At 43.7% G+C, this 19,771-nt stretch overlaps 1 protein-coding gene across 3 annotated transcripts in view; it reads right to left on the bottom strand.

Moving 5' to 3' along the window:
• The window catches only part of LOC140153521 (uncharacterized), a 62,906-nt gene that overhangs the window by 17,376 nt on the left and 25,759 nt on the right, over window positions 1–19,771 (bottom strand). For all 3 annotated transcript variants that reach the window (XM_072176295.1, XM_072176296.1, XM_072176298.1), the window contains one exon: window positions 16,461–16,634. In XM_072176295.1, coding sequence (XP_072032396.1) covers window positions 16,461–16,634 — 174 coding nt within the window. The remainder of the gene's footprint in view (window positions 1–16,460; window positions 16,635–19,771) is intronic.

Genomic DNA, 19,771 nt, shown 5'->3' with positions numbered 1-19,771 from the left:
AAATAAAGATACAACGATCCAAACCCCAAGGAAGATGTCAATCTAAAAGTTACAGTTTGCTCCATTGCGTGCCCTATTGATTTGCGCACACAGCGTTCATGAACAAGAGAACCATCGCGTCGTGCTTTCAATGATTAGAACACAAAAGTGCAACTTTTGATTGTGTTTCTTTATTAGGTTTTAGACCACTGTTTCTTTAATTCTCAACCAATTTCAACAAATGAGGTCTTAAATCAATGCTTGTTTTAATTTTGACACCTTTTTCTTTATTTAGGATATATAGGGGTGAACACAACTGGAACCTTAATTTTTTGGCTTACTGTATTAGAAAACAGAGAGAATATCATCTCAGGTAAAATATTTACAAACAAACAAAATTGAGCCACATATGGATAGACATAACATGAGCTAATTTTCAAAGCTGATTTGAGATGCTCAACTACCCTTGAGCACTTGGCTGGCCGACACAGATCAAATGTCAAGATGATACAAGGCAATGCCAATCACCTTATTTAACTTAATTAATACTGATAAATTACTTTGCACAGGGACCTTAAAATTCAAGCTACAAAACACAAGCAATAAAATAATGATGAGATCCCCAACACTTGACAGGTTTAACAGCATCCGGTGATTTCATCTGAAAAACATACTCCCTATGGAGAGAGGAAGATTTTGGAATTCCAACCAAGTTTAGCTTACTTTCATCAAAAAATAATAGCAAATATGCATCAAATTTTGAAATTTTGAACAAATTCCAAAAATACAATATGTTGTGTAATATATTAAACTGATTTCAACATTTTTATACATGATTTTAACATAAAATATGCAAAAAAAGGTTCACCTGGATTGATCATACAGCTGAACTGAAACTAAGCCAACAGTGTAATAATCTTCTACAGGGTTGTGTGGATTTTAAATAGAACAGCCAATTGCAAGCATGAATTAAACACAAATTTTGTAATCGCATATTAAGGTAGTCAGTGAAGCTTACTGCAAATATGCTATTAGATGGCTTTAACACCTGTGGCTATCCTGGCCTTGTCTCGTCCACATGATTAAACGGTGTACAGAAATAAAATTGCCCATCTTTAAGACTGTATGTATGCTACTTAGAAACAGGCAGGGAGAAAGGCAAACTCGCTTCAACCATCCCCCGGGGAATACTGAATATTTCGCACCAACGTTATATAATGTCAACATTTTCAAGGGGTCTTCTTGATTAGCAAATTGGCAATCATAGACGGATTAATAACTTCAGCATAATATAATGATATCCACCATGAACTGTTAAATTTAAGATATTTACAACTTACTAAGCACTGTTTAATTTCTTATTCTTATTTAGTCTTGATGGTTAAAATGAAGTTCAATGTAGTCATTTGCAAGACAACAAATATCCATGAATTCATTGACCTTAATGCCCGAACGGCTTTTTGCCGACTGGAAGGGACAGGAAGGAAGGAATAAAGAGAGAAAACAAACAAAGAAGTGTTTTCTCTGGGTAGGATTCGAACCAAAGACCCCTTGCATGCCAAGCACTAAGTCGGCGACACTTAGCCACAGGTATTTCTCTGGCCAGGCCAACAAAAGCGTGCGCAGTGCACATATTATGTAGTACTTTATAGTACTCTGGCGTGTTAGGCTAATATTTATTATTTTGGCATTTTTTGGAAGATACAAGTTCACAAGGCGCTAATGCTAAAAGTGAAAGATAATTTCTGTCAAAATCAGAATTAAAGTAAACTGGCAGCTGATTAATTGGAACACAAGTTTAATATTCTCTTGCCATCACAGACACAGATATGTTTGCATGATATATATGAGGCATACTATTGTTGCAAATAATTGGTAAAATCAAGTATACGCTACTGGAATGTAATATGCTTGCTGCCAAGTTTTATATTATTTATATTAACATACAGAGACCTCAATCAACTAGTATACTGCCTGTCGGACACCTCATTCTTTTAATTTTACGCCGGTGTGGCTGAATTGTAAGCAGAATTCTTTTTACAGCAAAGAAATTGGTCAACTGTGCCAGGCTTAATATTAATTCACCTTTTTTGGTAAATCCCATAAGCTTTTGCATTTAGACCCCTACATACGTCACGCTGATGCGCACATCATTAGCGAATATTGTTACTGTGCATTTCACCGCCATGAAGTGCGCATCGGTGTGACGACATCAGGGTCCAAATGCAAAGGCCTATGGGATTTACCGACACGGTCAATACTGTTGCCAAATATTGTTACATCATGTGAGCAGCCGACCATGTGCACAGCATAGTAATTACATACTGGACGCTTAATAAAAGTACACACATCTTTTAGCGAACTAGTGGACCTCATTATTCCTAATACCCCATTAGGTTGAATATGGTACCCTTATGGTAGCCTTCCCAAATAGTGTAGAAAAATTACTACTTCTTACAATACTGCTGTGAATTTTTAAAAGATCCTTTAACTAGGAAGCCTTAGCATCACCTTAGGGTCATTCTAAGCTATCATTTGAAATTTATACATAGAAAGTGGCTGTAACATTGAATGTCACTTTACATCCAAGGTTTCTCCAATATCTAATATTTCTCTTTCTATATATATATCTATATATATCTTAAGTAGACCATTAAAAGTCAAAGTTTCATAGTAGCGTAAACATAATAAAAAACATGTCTCGCTCTCTAAGTATCTGACACATCAACACATTGAGTATGTCACTGGGCTATTCCACTTGAAATTCTAACCCCCTGTAGAAGACATGACCTTAATCTATCCACACAGGGAGTGTGAATTTCAAATGGAGTTTACCTGAAATGGGCAACTCCATTTGAAATCTACACCCTGTGTGGGATATTAAAGTCATGTCTTCCATCTCAGGGGGTGTGTGGATTTGAAGTGGAATAACCCATTTTGCAGCAGACGACACTGAATGGGTGGCTCCATTTTAAATTCGCACTCCCTGTGTAGAAGATTAAGGTCATGTCTTCCACAGGGGGTGTATCATGGATTTCAACTGGAATAACCCATTTAGGAGCAGACGACACTGAATGGGTGGCTCCATTTTAAATTCACACTCCCTGTGTGGAAGATTAAGGTCATGTCTGCCATAGGGGGTGTATGGATTTCAACTGGAATAACCCATTTAGGAGCTGACGACACTGAATGGGTGGTTCCATTTTAAATTCATACTCCCTGTGTAGAAGATTAAGGTCATGTCTTCCATAGGGGGTGTATGGATTTCAACTGGAATAACCCATTTAGGAGCAGACGACACTGAATGGGTGGTTCCATTTTAAATTCATACTCCCTGTGTAGAAGATTAAGGTCATGTCTTCCATAAGGGGTGTAAGAATTTCAACTGTAACAGCACATAATATTGCATGAGAAGTAGGTTAGCCATAACATATTTATAAGCAAGGCAGTATATACTTTCAGCAAACATGCTACACATGATTTGCTGATATGATACGCACCTGAGGCTATGCTAACCATGCACTAAGTGCTATACACGTTGTAATTAAAGTATTGGGCTTCACACTTGTCTTCCATTTTTAAACTTTAGTCTATAAAGACTGCTCAGTGCCAGAAGTGGGTAAGTGCAGATGAGTACAATGTACTGCGTGTAAATTGCCAAATGTTCATAGGGCAGCTATTACACTTATCCACTTCTGGCACTGAGCAGTCTATATTAAAGTTACACCATGGAGCTGCAAACTGTGGTGTTGTGGGCTAAACTTCACGGGATCGAGGCAATCACATTAAAATGCTGTTTCCCACCCTTTCTTTCTCCTGCTAGATGCCATAGCACCATCTCGTCATGAGATCCTATAGATGAGGTGGCATATGATTTTAACCCTAACCCAACCCATGTTTTTTTTGCTATTGGAAGGGAAAGAAGAAACGATCAAAGTTAGAAGATGAACAAAGAAGCCACTTGGTACTCTCGGGATTCAAACCTCGGACCCCTCACATGCTAAGCAGAAGATCACAGACCGGTAGCCACTTGGCTTTCCCTGGCCCGGCCAGTGATTCCATGGGTATAAAGGACTTAGGCTGATTGCATCATGGCATCAGGCGCTATGCATATGTGCGCAGTAGTTTTTCATTGTGAGGTTTAGTGAGTTTTACTTTGTGTTAGGGTTAAACAGCTGGCTGGGCAATGTTGAGGATCTATGCTTTCGTATGAGATATACACATAGTGCAATAAGTATATTCAATAGGGAAGTGGTCGTATGCTATTACATTCAAGTGTGAAGTTTTTTGTTTTCTGAAGATTAAAGAATGCAACTTGTTTCCCTTTTTCTTAATTTAATTTCCAAAGGAGGATGTTCGAGGGAGAATGTGAGCCCATTGACCGAGCAAGGACTTTTTCAGAGGGAGGGGTCAAAGGGGGCATGACAATTTCCAAATTAGATTGATGTACAAATTTGAACATTTGTGACTTGATTTTGAGATTATGATTTATTAACACTGTTATATAATGTTTTGAATATTTTGCTTTTCATGGACAAATTTCAAGATGGACGTGAACGAGACATGAACATCACATCGAGAGTAAAATCACTCCGAATGCAGTAAAAGCATGCAGACTATTTGAATCCCTGGACTGCAAATACAATTACACTTCCATCTCAGATAAGATATCTTACCCTTCCCAGAATCCTTTCATCAAATGACACCCCTATTACTTTGTACAGGTTCCTTTTGTTTTATTCTTGAGAAAAGGCTGGCTAAACATGGGTTGATAGTCAAGAAATAAACATATTTTGCAAGATCTAGATGTTGTCTGTTCACTGAGGTACATTTCGTCACAATCGAGCCATGTTGCACTGGATAGCATATCAGTGTAAATTTAAATGGAAGAAATGCATTGTGGGAAGTGTACGCTATCTTCTCTGCTTCCATCTGGTGGAGCAGACGACTTGATGATAGTATGTACACAGGGGTTGAAGAACTCCCAAGAGCAGCGCTGAAGCACCAATGCATCAAAAGAAGAAAAAAAAACCATTGAAGTAGAGTTGTTCAGATTGATGCTTAATGTAGGGCACTTGCTATCAGGGGTCATAAGACTTCAATACTATGTACTTTCTAAATCATTGCACATTTATATTGGGTATAAATAACTCGACTTCAAATGGGCAGTTCAGGTGAAATCCATACACCCCCTAGATGGAAGACATGCCCTTAATCTCCCACACAGGGGGTGTAGATTTCAAATGGACCCAACCATTCAGGTAGACCTGTTTGAAATTCTCACTCCCTGTGTGTGAGATTAAGGTAATATCTTCCTTAGGGGGTGTATGGATTTCAACTGGCATAGCCCAATACCTTAAGGGATATCACTAAATGGTAGATGAAATTAAAATGTGGTAATTAATGGAAGGCATCCACATGTGACGTAAAAGTACAAGTGGACGTAGTTACCAAAAGTGTGTCAGATGGCTACATGAATGGGCAAGTGTTAATAATAAAATGTTTGTCCACAGGGCATCAAGTACATCTTAATTATAAAGCAGTTTAGTCCCAAACAAAAATGTTTGGTAGACTCATAACCGGTGCGATCTTACCTTTCCGATGTTGATTAAGATACTTCTTGCATCGATCCCGAGATGCGGAAAAAACCAATAGTCATTTTGTCCCACATAAATGAATAAATAACAAAACCCCCGATCCCCGAGTGGACTCACCCATTCGGTGACGTCACACACGATAATCACCCCTTATCCGACTTGGGCAGCCCCTACTCGGCCAAACTTGTAGGGGCGGCGGGGTCGGGATAATCAACATCGGAAAGGTAAGATCGCACGGTTATGAGTCTACCAAACATTTTTGTTTGGGACTAGACTCAGTACACCGGTCGATCTTACCGTTTCCGATGTTGATTAAGATACTTCTTGCATCAACATCTGAAAGATCGATCTAGCAAGTAACCGACGGATGGAGGTACAAGATTGGCCAGCATCTGATAAGGATCGGGAGAGTGGGTAGCATGGTAATCGCGAGGTCAAACTATTTCCCCCCCTCACGGCCGGAAACAGAAAGACTACGTGAACAGACAAAAACCCTGAACTGAAAGTTCAGTGGTTAAGAAATAGAAACACTGGTTCTTACCATGTTGGAATTCTGATTGTCCATAAAACACCTGATACCCAACCACCATATTATCTCCGCCGAATAGCCCTGGAGAACTTATCGCCTGGTCGTTGGTTTACGTTTTTGTAGTAAACCGTGGAAAAGGACGACGGGTTCTTCCAAGACACAGCCTGACAAATCTCTTCTATGGGGACCCCCTATGGTAGGCCCACGAAGATGAGATAGATCTGGTTGAGTGGGCCTTGAGGCGGCGTCTTTTGCCGCCCGAGTCCACCAACACCTGGACCAGCCACCGTGCCAGAGTCTGTTTAGCGGCTGGACCGTGCGGTTCTGCGTGAGTGATAAATAAGCGGTCATGAGCCCCTCTTAAGGTTTGTGTTCGGCCAAGGTAGTGCTGTAGCGCCCTCACGGGCACCACAACCTGTCTTGGTTATTGATTTGAACCCTGCCCAATACTGGGGAGGAAGAGGGCGAGTGTCGGAATGTACTTGCCGCTCATTTTTGCAAGGAAATCCGGGCGAAGAAACAGCGTCGCCCGTTGTTAGTAAACACGGAGGCTGACTTGAGACTGCGTGCAACTCTGAGCAGCGCCGTCCGAAGCCAACGCCAGAAGAAAGGCCGCCTTAAGAGTGGCGTATTTAAGGGTCGCTTTTGACAGGGGCTCAAAAGGGGACCCTTAATATACTCCAAGACTGTGTTGAGGTCCCATGGAGGGACCACCTTCCTTTCGGCGGGCTCGTTGAACATACCGTCGAGAAGAAGACTTAGGGACCCATCTGAATTGATAGTCGACCCGTCTTGAATCCTCGATGAATCGAGAGAATGGCTGACTTATAGTTGGCTATCGTTGCCTGCTGAAGTCCTGACCTGAACTTTTCTGTCAGAAAATCTGCCACTAGAGGCACAGAGGCTCTAGTGGGAGATGTATTTCTCTCATCGCACCATGCGTAGTAGGGAGCCAAAGCGCTGACTATCGCACGGAGGGTAGACTCTCGTCTACCCCGGCGATGAGAGAAGCAGCTTCTGATGAAAAGCCTCCCTCCGCCGCAAGACGTTCCCTGATAAGGGCCATGCAGCTAACTGCAGGTGCTCTAGTGGTAGACTTGGTACCTCTCCTCCGGGCATCCGGAGTAGATTTGGTAACTTTCGGGGAGTACTCGCGGCTGTGCCGCTAGTAGATCCACCATCGGTCGAAACCACAGGTGTTTCGGCCAGAACGGTGCTATCAGAATGCGTTGCAATCCTCCCTCCCGATCTTGGTCACCACCCTTGCGAGTAGCGAGATCGGGGAAAGCGTAAGCAGTCATTCCTCCCCAGTCTCACGGACAGAGCGTCCACGGCGAATGCCTGTGGGTCTGCGACCCTCGAGCAGTACACCGGCAGCTGATGATTGCGATGAGATGCGAACAAATCTATCGAGGGGTGGTACATCACCTGGAAGAGGGTCTGGGCGGCCTGCGGAGCAAGGGACCATTCTGTAGGTCCCGACACCTTTCCTCGTGACAGATCGACCGCGAGGGTGTTGGTGACTCCCGCTATGTGCAGCGCTCGCCACGTAATCTGCCTGGCCTTGCACCACCCTATCAGGCGTAGTGCGTGCAGGCACAACCGTGGTGACCTTGTGCCCCCTTGTCTGTTGAGGTAGGCCACCACGGTTGTGTTGTCCGTTTGGACAACGATATGAGATACCAAGATCACCTTCTCGAAATGCGGGTGAGTTCTCTCCACTGCCCAAAGTTCGAGAAGGTTGATATGGAACTCCGTCTCCGTGGCCGACCATAGGCCCGAGACTGAGCCCCCGTGGATGTGGCCCCCCCAGCCCAGTTTTGACGCGTCGGTCGTCACTACGTGACGCACCGCTGGTGCAGGGAACCTGACACCTTGAGTCAAATTGGGCTGATGGGTCCACCACCAGAGTTCCTCTCGCGCGATCTCCGACATCGGAACCGCGAGGATATTGGGTGACGACTGGGCCTGTAAAAGGCTAGAAGGTGTAGTTGTATAGGCCTCATGTGAAAGCGGCAGTCCGGTACGAGGTCTACCATACTGGCCATAAGGCCCGCAACCTTCATCCATGCCACAGCGGGTGCTCCCTCTGACTCGGCCAAGAGTCGGGCACACCTCGCCATGTTCGTCACCCTCTCGGGTGAGGCGCGCGATCCCCTCCTTGAGGTTGATCTGGGCCCCTAAGAATAGTGGTGTCTCGCGTCGGGACCAAATTGGATTTCTTGGCGTTGATCAGAAATCCCAGGTCCCGCACCGTACGGACTACTAACTCCACGAGACACTGTGTCTCCAGTGGGGTGCGTCCGTAAATGAACCAATCGTCCAGGTAGCAACACATGTTGACTCCCCTGCGCTTCAGGTACGCTGCCACCGCCCTGACCAGGAGTGTAAACACTCTGGGGAGGTGGACAAGCGAATGGCAGGCATCGAAACTGGTAAGTTTGACCCTGTACCTTGAAGCGTAGAAACCTCTGATCTTGAGGTGCGATCGGAACATGCAGATCTGCGTCCGAGAGATCTAGCGATGCCGCCCACATACCCTTGATGGGGCAGGCTAGCACCAAGCGAGAGTCTCCATTCTGAACCTCTTGGGCCTGATGAACTCGTTCAGCGGCTTGAGGTTCAGAATGGGCCTCAATCGCCGGTCTTCTTTGGAGCCAGAAAAAGCGTGCTCCAAAACCCTTGGTGAAAGGGGGTAGACCGGGACAATCGCTTGCCGTGAGAAGCTGAGTGACCTCTGACAGTAGTGCCCGACGCTGGGGGCCGTCTGGCGGCACTACCGTGGACCTCTGAATCGTGCAGGCGCCACGAGGGGTGGCTGGTAAATTCCAGCCTGTAACCCCCACTGACCACTGACAATACCCAGGCGCCCGGTGAGATGGCATGCCATCTCTGGGCGTATGCACAGCGGCCGCCCACAGGGGAATCCTGTGGGAAGTCAAGGCCTGCCGGCATGGACTGTCGGCCGCCGTGCCCTCAGGACCGATCTGGTTTGCCACCCTTAGAAGAACGGCTCTTCTTAGGGGCTTGCCATCTGGTCCAGCACTACTCTTGCGCTTCCCAGTTTTTTGGGAGGTGCTGGAGTAGCCTCGGGCTCGGGTGTAGTCTGTGGTGCGCGTACTGCTGAAGCCAGAGCTGGCGCTGAAGAACGCTTAGAAGACTTCTTCTTCTTGTGCTTCTTCTTCGCCTTACTGCCCTTCCCCCTGGTCAGGGCAGCCTCCGACTTCTTCAGAGTGCTCTCATTGGTGGCCTTCTTTGCCCGGTCCTCAACCGTAGCGCAAAAGGCCTGTCCAAAGAGTAGCCCCTGTCCCACCGAGTCTGACTTCTTCATTGCATCAGCAAAGTCGGAGCCGTAAGTTGACTGGAGGGACAGACAGGCATTCTCCCGGCGGCGAGATGACATCCTATGGGCTAGGCCCATAGAACTCTCGTTGAGGTTAGCTGTTAGCACCGCTAACAGATTAACCTCGCGGAAGAGTTCGACGTTGCCCGTGGTCGTTCGCTACCTTCCTACCGAGGTGCTCGGCAAGCGTGGTAGCGACGCTAGAGACTCTGATAGCGGCGTGCTCGCTTATCGATGAGCTTTAGCTCCTCCTCCCACTGGGGAGAGAACGACCGTGCGCCTTGGCCGCTAGCGGCAGGCGCTTGGCAACGCGTCTGGATCCATGTCAGGGACCCTGAGGTAGGTTTCAGTAGTCCTCCTGCGAAACACGCAGTGGAAGCGTGCAAGCACGCGGGCGTCAAGCTCCAGCGAGCCTGACAGCCCTACTGAAACCTACCCTTGAGGTCCGCCGGGAATGCAAGTGCGGGCGACCCTTGTGTGGACGCCGCTAGCTGGGCATCCTACTGAAAGATGCCCTGGTCCTCCTGAACGGACTCCTCCTGAGAGAAAGCCAGGCCCAAACCTTGGGCCACACGGCTCATCACCTCAGCGGTGTCCGCAGGCAGACCATTGCTAGCGAGTTCCTCACGGGAAGCGGGGAAGGATACCTGAAGCTAGCTGCACAGTCTCAACAGACTGTGAGTCGCTACTGGTTTCATCTTCCGACTCCTTTCCCTCGCCTTCAGACTCTGACTCACTCTCTGATGAGGAAGAGATCTGACGACGGGCATCTGAAGGTGGACAGGGAGGTGTCGCCACCGTGTGGCTAGCCAACTGAACACCAGCAGAAGAGGGAGTACTCCCGCTAGACCCCGAGATGCTAGCTATAGCACCCGGGATCCGCTGACGCTCTCGCTGCTGTCGCCCTAGCCATAGCAGTGTGCGGCCTACCCTGAGCTGTATCAGGGTTAGCCACTCGCCGCCGGGTTGGGTAACAACTGGTGGTACTGCTTGCCCAACGCTAGGCGGCACTTGCCACGGTGGAAGACCGTGGAAGAAACCACCCTGCGGCGGATACCACGGGCATACCCTGTTGGTAGCTGACCCTGAAAGGATCCGCCACCAGGGAAACCCCATGGAGCAGCAGTACCAGTACCGCCTCCCCCTGTTGCCACAGAGACTGTGGTAACCAGGACGAAAGTACTGCGGTACCTGCGTGGTTGTAGCGTAGGTGCCCGGTAGGGCTCCGGCTGCGCACCACTGTACCCATGCCTCACAGCGCCCCCGCTAGAGGATCAAGCCGTGTGTATGGGTACCCGCTATACTGGCTGTCCCTTGGCTAAAAGGAGCTTGCCTAGTATCACGGGTAGCTGGCGTGTATACCCTCGATCAGTCACCTCGCTACCTGAATAGGCAGTATCAATCAATGGAGCCATGCTCCGCTGAATAGATAGTGATCGATCATAAGAGGGTAATTGACCCATTGACTGTAATGGATCACCCACGCTCTGCTGGCTCTCGAGGACATAAGTGGGTTGTTGATCAGCCAGGCTGTTCAAACTACCTACCCTAACCTCTTGAGCCTCGCCCAAGGTCGCTGTGTGTGGCGGACCACTCACGGCAGCTATGGGGCGTGCATAGTGGCTACCACTGAAGTCAAGCCGTAGCTCGTCTCGGTAGCTGCCACTGTTTGCACTTGGGTCGCTGTCCCGTGAGAGACTGCGAGCCCAACCCCGGTATAGCCGCTAGCCAGTCCCGGAGGACAGCCGGCAGCCATTCCAAGGCCCAGGGAATCACTCGGCGGTCCCACCATGGAACGCTGCCGTGTGACAACCCCAGTTGGTTCTGCTAAGACTACACCTGAAGCGTTAGCCCGGTATCGTCTCTGCTAAACCCATGCGTTTTCATTCGACCCTTTGCGGGAGCGAAAGGCGTGCTGCGTGCCGTGGATCAACCCAGGCAAGCCCGGGTTCCACTGGCACGCTGCGTGCTACAGACCGGCCGAGGCAAGTCCGCTGCACGCTGTATGCTAGATTCAACCCAGGCAAGCCGGGTACCCTTGGCATACTGTCCGTCGCCGGCTACTTCGCGGGTGCTAGACCCGCTCGTTCGCCAGCAATAGACGGGTGTCCACCTGCAAGAAGCTCGCTAGAGATCTCACTGGTAGACTGGTACTCGCCTGTTAGGGCAAGTACCGCCCTGCTGCCTGCTACTAGCTTAGACGTAAAGTCAGTGCTTTCGCTGGCTGCTAGGCCTTCGGGCTCGCTAGCAGTCCCGGAGGGTCCGCCTGCTTGCCGGGACCGGAGCCCCAGAGGTTACCTTAGCGTGGCCCTTGCCTGACTCGCTAGTACCTACCATATCTATCTTACCTGTAGGCTTCTGTTTCTTAGTCTTCGTCTTCTGTCTGTGTCGAAGACCTAAACGAAGCGCTACTTTCTAAATCCTCGAAGTGGATGTCCGATAAGCCTATGCAAAAGGAAGCACACTTATTTGATTTAGAGCAATCCCTGTGGGAGTAGCAGAGTGGATGCGGGTCCCACTCTGGTACAAGGGAAGGGCATGATTGACAAGGCCTAGACATTGTAGTAATCGGGAGCGTACAGCACTACCCCCGAACACAAGCTCAAGCCCAATAAACAGACCCACACGCACAGTGGCTGACGCTGATGTAGTGGTATGATATAAAAATATATATACAAAGGGATGAAAAACTGAAAACCTTTTGGGGAAGATTTGTCAGGCTGGTCCCTTCGGAAGCCCACCAACTCTTAGCAGTAACTCAGCGTCATCAGGCGCGTACTGAAAGATATAACGATAGAGCACACCATAAACATAGCGATAATCACTCACCATACATGTATACACAGTACTGTACAAACATCTATTGTAACTTACTAGTCTGTTATAGTTGTTTTACGTGAGAACAAAAATAAAATGGCGTCCTAAAGCGGCCATTTTGAAAAACGTGTGTCCCGTGATATGAGCGGAAACACACATACAAGCTAAGTTTTTGGATCGTTTTGTCACTTTTCTAGCGAAAAATGTCGTCAAAACTATCTCCCTAGCGACTATATACTGGTTGGTTTTACCTCAGTGTAACAAACAAACTGTATATCTCGTCCTTTGGTTCGTAATGATACTTAGCGTTGGTAAAGAAAAATCCACACGTCTATCTCATCTAGAAACCAAGGAGGATAAGGGTGATTATCGTAGTGTGACGTCACCGAATGGGTGAGTCCACTCGGGGATCGGGGGTTTTGTTATTTATTCATTTATGTGGGACAAAATGACTATTGGTTTTTCCGCATCTCGGGATCGATGCAAGAAGTATCTTAATCAACATCGGAAACGGTAAGATCGACCGGTGTACTGAGTCTGAAGCAAATTTGGAAATAACGTTAAATGTGGTAAGCTTGTTTGTGGTTTAGACAAATTGCACTCACCCCTTGTTAATTTTAAGCATCGCCCCTAAAAGGGGGGGGGGGTCAATCGACAGGCACTTAGCTATATATTTGTAAGCACCCATCATCATATGAATGAACAGACCTTGATTTTTACCTTGATGACTTGAGGGCTTGGATAGCGATGTTTTCACCTATTTTTTGTGGGACCTGAGAGCACATCAAACATATCAAATTGCATTTTTAAAACAAGGAATGTCCTTCTGATATCAACTAATTTTGATTTTTTGAAATTTGTGATATAATAAACATCTAAATTTTTTAGGTTTTGGGAAAAGAATTTTTATCTTCAATATGAAAGGTCAAAATTTTCAAGTGATCGTCAGCTTTTCATCCCAGCTACATACACTTAAAGTACATTAGATTTATACAATTCATATCGAGGACTGTTAAATTTCAAAAATATCAATTTTTAATCATTTGCCATAAAATGTGTATTATATCGCGAATTTAAAAAAAATCACAATTATTTGATATCAGGACAGTCCTTGTTTTAAAAATGCAATTCGATATGTCTGATGTACTCTCAGGTCCCACAAAAAATATGTGAAAACGTCACTATGCGAGCCTTAAACCAATGATTTTCATTGTTCACCACTCCTACTGGGAGCTCATGAAGTTCGAATTTATTAGTGTTACTTAGCCTTTGCACATTAATTAAAAAAGATGTGGCAGAGGTGTCACAGTACTTTTTTATGATATTGATATTACTGTGACACTAAAACCTACCATTTTCTAATTTCCCAACATCTGTGTCATTTACTCATGTTCACTGCCAAATTATTTTTCTTTGCCAATCTCATACACTGTACTTTCTACAAGCACACGATGGGTCATCACCACCACATCCTTTCATAAATCTTTCATACATGGGGGGGGGGGGTCAGAACTCTTGCCCCGCTGTGTCCCCTCAGTAAAACCCAAAATTACAAAAAATTTCACTTTTTGCTGCAATTTTGCACAAAATTTGTTAATTTTGCCCCTTTGAAATTTACTTTTCCCCATGCCCCCCCAAAAGAAAAATTCCCAGTGCCACCCACCACTGAGCATGACATGTATCCAGGAAGGAGAATTCTATGTGTAATATTCACTATATTATACCAGGTAACAAATGGACTATTCCTTTTAAAATCCACACTACCCCTGTGAAAGATTTTGAAAATATCTTCCACAGAGGGAGTACAAATTTCAAATGGAATTAGCATCTTAACCAACTCCATTTGAAACTCACCCTCCCTCTGTGGAAGATTCAGGTTGAATCTTTATTGAAGGGTGCATGAAATTTAAATGGAGTTGCCTAAAAGTTGAAGCGGGGGGGAGATCTAATTTTTTTTAAATTGAATAAAAACAAACAAATTAATTTGAGCCAAAATGAGTTACCAAAGTAGCATATTTTGCAACAAATCCTAGCGGTATTTGAAGACCGCCAATTGCCACCCCTCCACCACGTCACCTCACTATATGCCTTACCAAGTCCAAGAAATTGCACTCAAGGACATTTATGCAAATTTATGTAAATAAGCTATCAAATTAGCATATTTTGCAACAAAAACCTAATAGAACCGCTAATTGCTACCACTCCACCAAATCACATCACCATACACCTTACCAATTCCAAGAAATTGCACTCGCAAGCTTGGACTGAATGACGGACGGAAGGACGGACAACCAGGAAACATAACATCTCCGGTTGGAGGCATAAAAGTGTATCGTTAGCACCCGGGCAAAAAAGGGTTCATACCATTAGGAATCAAAATACAAGATACACTTGACTTCAGCATAGCCTGTCTATATATTATGTAATAAATTTAAAATAAGTTTATAGTACTTGACATCTTCCAGTTGATCTACATAATTGCCAATGCCTTTGTCTTATGCAGAGAGCACTTGGTTCACCATTGATGCTTTGGGCATAATAAAATAAGCAACACTCTAAAAATAAATTACTTTTGCACTGCATTTTTTTTGTAATATGTAGAATTTGGCCATGGCCTGCTATCCCCGGTCATGTGTCTGGCATCTCAAGGTCTGTTGTTCAAAACTGCACCCCCAAAACACCTTTTCTCTACATCTTCTTTCTTCATTCCTTCCTTCTTTCCAACCTTCACCTTCTCTAAAAAGCACCTGGGGTATTTGGGTTAATGAATTACTATAATACAGCTCACACAGTGTCTGGTCACTGGGAGTGCTTTTAACACTCACATTAAAAACCAAGTGACACTTGTACAAGAATTTAGCATTGCTGTAAGCACTGTGACCAGACATTGAGGGCAGCATCACGTCAGCAAGACCCACAGACATGTCAAAACACCAGATCTATAAACTACTGTGTAGCAATTATAACTATAAATTTTACAACTCGACAAAAAATGGAAATAAAATAAGAACTAAAAGCAATGTTGATTATCTATTTGCAATATATACATTAATGAATACAAAACAGGTCAATCAAAGATGGGAAATGTAATTTTTTGTCCATTTACAGTTTTCTCTTAGAACTGAGGAATTTCCATCTAAAGACTGATGTCTATGTTTGCCGGTATATGCTTGCTGGTGATTGACGAGGCAGCTGGTAGACATACACACAATCAAATACACACAAAAGGAGTTACAAATATGACCAGCTCCGACAAAACCCGGAACAAGTCGAAAGACATGTTTTTGAGTAATAGGCCTTTACCGTGAGACTAAGTGGACTTTCAAATCCTTGAAAGTACTATTAAAAAGAGGTTTATTTAATCAATAAGGCAGGAAGGCAGGAAACTAATTGGCCTATTATTCAGAACAGTAATTTGGCAAAAATATCAAGGTATCATTTACAAAATTATCCATATCTTAAAAAGTATTAAAGCTATTTATATAGTTTTGGTATCATTTTAAAGCTTATTGTCTAGTGCTTACATTATTATTCAAATCATGAAATGTCAAAAATGTGACTTGTTCCTGGTTTTGTCAGAGCGAGTCACAAATGTTATTTATATTAACACATGTTTTAACCACGGTCACTTGCAGGTAAACTAAAACAGTTACATGACATGTTGGTTCACTGTTTTTGACAGCCATCTGGGTTAGGGATGAAAACCAAAGCATGACCGGTGGTCGACTGCCAGTACCGGTTGGAGCCGGTTTCTATTGTTCTAGAGTTAATGTGCTAAGTTCATTTGAAATTCATACTCCCCCTGTTGAAGATATTTCCAAAATCTTCAACAGGGGTATACTGCTTCAACCTAGGAGTACAAACCAAATCTGTGGTATCGGGGGTCAATGCTTTGCCTCACACAAGATGCATAAAGAGCGTGGTGTGCTCAGGAAGTACAAATCGCATAGCAGTTGGCGCATCTAAGAAGAATTTACACACGCATTGCACTTAAATATTTATTCTCATACCTCCAGTTTCTGAAGTCTATTTACTTTGTACTTGACGGACTATAGTGTTAATTTTATATGGAATAACGCAATATATTTATTTTGATTGATTAATTTGATGGGATCATGGGTTAACGACGGGGATAACGTTTGATGACAGGGGTACAATTGTACACACTGTTTCCAGACAACAAGAAATCCCTTACCTTATACTTTGCTTCTTCAGAGGTCATAGTCACCATTCTTCCCCCTCTACCTCCCCTGCCACCTCTACCCCGACCACCTCTTCCTCTCCCTCCTCTTCCTCTACCACTATGGATACCGGTATCAACATCACCACCATCTCCACTTGGGTCAGCATCAACTGATATCATCAGATTCTGTTGAATGAGATGTAATACATAGAGATGTTAACATATGGGCCATTGCTTGATAAGCTTGGGGCTGGTCCAAATTTCCAGGAGTCTACAAGTCTGTTATCAGGCTAAATATGGGTGTAACTTGATGTATAGTTTATGCTCTTGTGGATTAAAAGTATCATACTATCTGAAAGGCACAGTGAAGAATATGCACTTTAACACCAGTCATACTAATGATGCTGTGGGGGTCTATCTAGACATGTATGAATTTTGTGGGAGGATCTACCTAAAATATTTAATGACAACACATTGTGATTGTTAAGGGGGTACTACACCCCTGGCCAATTTTGTGCCTATTTTTGCATTTTTCTCAAAAATTATAGCGCATTGGTGACACGTAAGATACATGTATATTATAGGGGCAAGGACTAAAACTATTGCACTGAAAATTCAGCAACTCAAGGCAAGTAGTTATTGATTTATTGATCAAATATTGCTTTTCCCTCATATTTTGACTGTAACTCCACAACTGTTGTCTGTGCTGAAATAAAATTTCCAGTGCAGTAGTTGTAGTCCTTGCCCCTATAATATACATATGTTAATTGTCACCAATGCGCTATAATTTTTGAGAAAAATGCAAAAATAGGCACAAAATTGGCCAGGGGTGTAGTACCCCCTTAAATTATGTAATACAAGCCCAGGGGTATTCACATCACACATAATTAATAGAAGTTTGCATTCTTTTGGGCTATTCCAGTTGTAACCCACATACCCCCTATGGAAGACATGACCTTAATCTCCCACAATGAGGTGTAAATTTCAAATGGAGTCACCCATTCAGGTAACCCCATTTAAATTTCACACTCCCTATGTGGAAGATTGAGGTCATGTCTTCCATAGGGGGAGTGTGGAGCTTAACTGGAACATCCTATTCCTTTCAAGCATGCTTTACAAAGCTATGGGAATCTACATGTAATTCACAGCATTGGGTTAATATAATGTTTTCCTGCAACAGAATTAAATTTTTTTTTTTTCACACACATCACATTTTTTTAGTTATCCATCCATGATACTCCCATAAATACTTGCTTCTGTTGATAATGTAATTTGAACGTCCTGATGATGAAGTATATATTGTGAGATCAAGCAAGATGAGTCTGATGCACAGAGATTGTACAAAGAGTACCGACTCAAAATTGCCTCGTCTGTAAAGCTGTGGTGCATCCGCCTTTTTTTTTGGCATAAGCCCAAAATTGAATGATAATTTGTGTTATTAAGTTTGAGCATTACAAGGGTTTGCGCAATCAGCGCTTAATTTTTGGCACAAAACGGTGTACGTATAATGCAAACAACAACACCTTTGAATCAAAGTTTGGCACACACATAGCAAAATTAACTGGAGGTATACTATTTGCCTTCCATGAGCGACATGCAAACATGACAGCGTCGGTGCTCTTTGGTTTTAACTCATTGGTCTAGTGTTTTGGAGACAGCCTAACAGTTTTCACATTCTTTTGTACATTGGACTGTTCCAGTTTGAATCCATTCACCCCCTGTGGAAAACATGACATTTATCTCCAACTATAAAAGGAATGTGAATTTAAAATGGGGTTACCTGAATGGGTAATTGAAATTGAGATTAAGGTCATGTCATCCATAGGGTATATGGATTTCAACTGGAACAGCCCATTGTTTTATATACACATATACACACAGGATAACTTCAATACTCTACTCTAAACACATGTCAGTAACCAAGCAGTTGTCCAACTGACACAACAGTAAAATGCACTGACACGTAACAGCTTCCGGGACCACATTCACAGGCGAATCATTGGAACCCAACAAAAGAAATCTGTTGGGCTGTGAATTTTGATCCAGGAAGGTGTTCCATGTCAGTGTATTTTGCTGTTGTGTCAGTTGGACAACTGCTTGATTACTGACATGTGTTTAGAGTAGAGTATTGAAGTAATCCTGTGTGCACTTTTTGTTCATTTTTATGGAGAGGATTTTAAGATATGACCTTGTGAAAAATTATAAGTTTCTTTTTGAGGCCAGTTTAGATGCAAAAGTAGAAATTCACTTTTCACAGGGTTAGAGCATATTGAAGCTTGGAATACTGAATGGAAAGTGACAACTAATTTTGACAGACAAGATATTTTTTTTTTTTTGATTACACCGAAGTTTTTCTCTAATGGTCAAAGAGCTGAATTATCAGCCTGCACCTGGGGACAGCAATTTTTTTAGAAATACCAGTATTTCCCACCTGGTTAATTTTCCATACACAAAACAAATTATGGTACTCCAGGCACTCTAATGCAAAATTATTATGAAATACGATCTGCATCTGTGGCGTTGTCTTTTTTAAAGACAGCTCTTGTTCCAATTGAATACTCATTGTGCATGCCACAAACCACACGAGGTATTAGGCCTAAAAAAATTGTTTGATTGGCATAACCCGACCGACCATGACATTAGGCCCGACCTTGATTTTTTTTTTTGGCAAAAATAAATAAAAATAAATGATAACATTTTTTTTAAAGAAAAAGTTCTGAGGCCATTATCAAATGCAATTTACAGCAAAAAAAAAAAAAAAGATCCTGACCTACCTACCCTATTTTTTTTTAATGTTACGCCAATCAAACAATTTTTTTTAGGCCTTAGTACCTTTCAAAGGAATGCTTGTAGGGTCCAGGGGCAGCCTTTCTGAATTTGTAAAATTGTCATATTTATTGGTTTCCAAAGACAGCTTGTGTGCCTTGAAAAGGGGTTTGTATGGTTTGTATGTTAACTACGGCATGCATGCTGGGTGTTGCAAACTGCTGGCCTATACAATAACACTCTAACATGTTTTAAAACAGGGGCTATTCGCTGTTGAAGGGACGTAATAATCGGATTAACTACCATAGCAATGAATGAATACAATTTTTGACTACAACGTTCATGCGATACCTATGCATTGAACCATATCATTCTGATCACTTGCACTTGCAAGATCAGCAGGTGATGTGTGCAACCTGCTTGTAGTGCAGGGCGATATAGTCAAAATTGTATTCATCCATTGCTGTGGTAGTTAATCCGATTTATTACGTCACTTCAACAGTGAATATACATATATATATATATGGAATGAACACAACACAACATCAGATAAAACC

Source organism: Amphiura filiformis, chromosome 5, assembly GCF_039555335.1.
Source record: "Amphiura filiformis chromosome 5, Afil_fr2py, whole genome shotgun sequence".
Classification (NCBI taxonomy): Eukaryota; Metazoa; Echinodermata; class Ophiuroidea; order Amphilepidida; family Amphiuridae; genus Amphiura; species Amphiura filiformis.
Note: the sequence above shows the minus strand (reverse complement) of the source record. Positions and strands in the feature narration are given on the sequence as shown.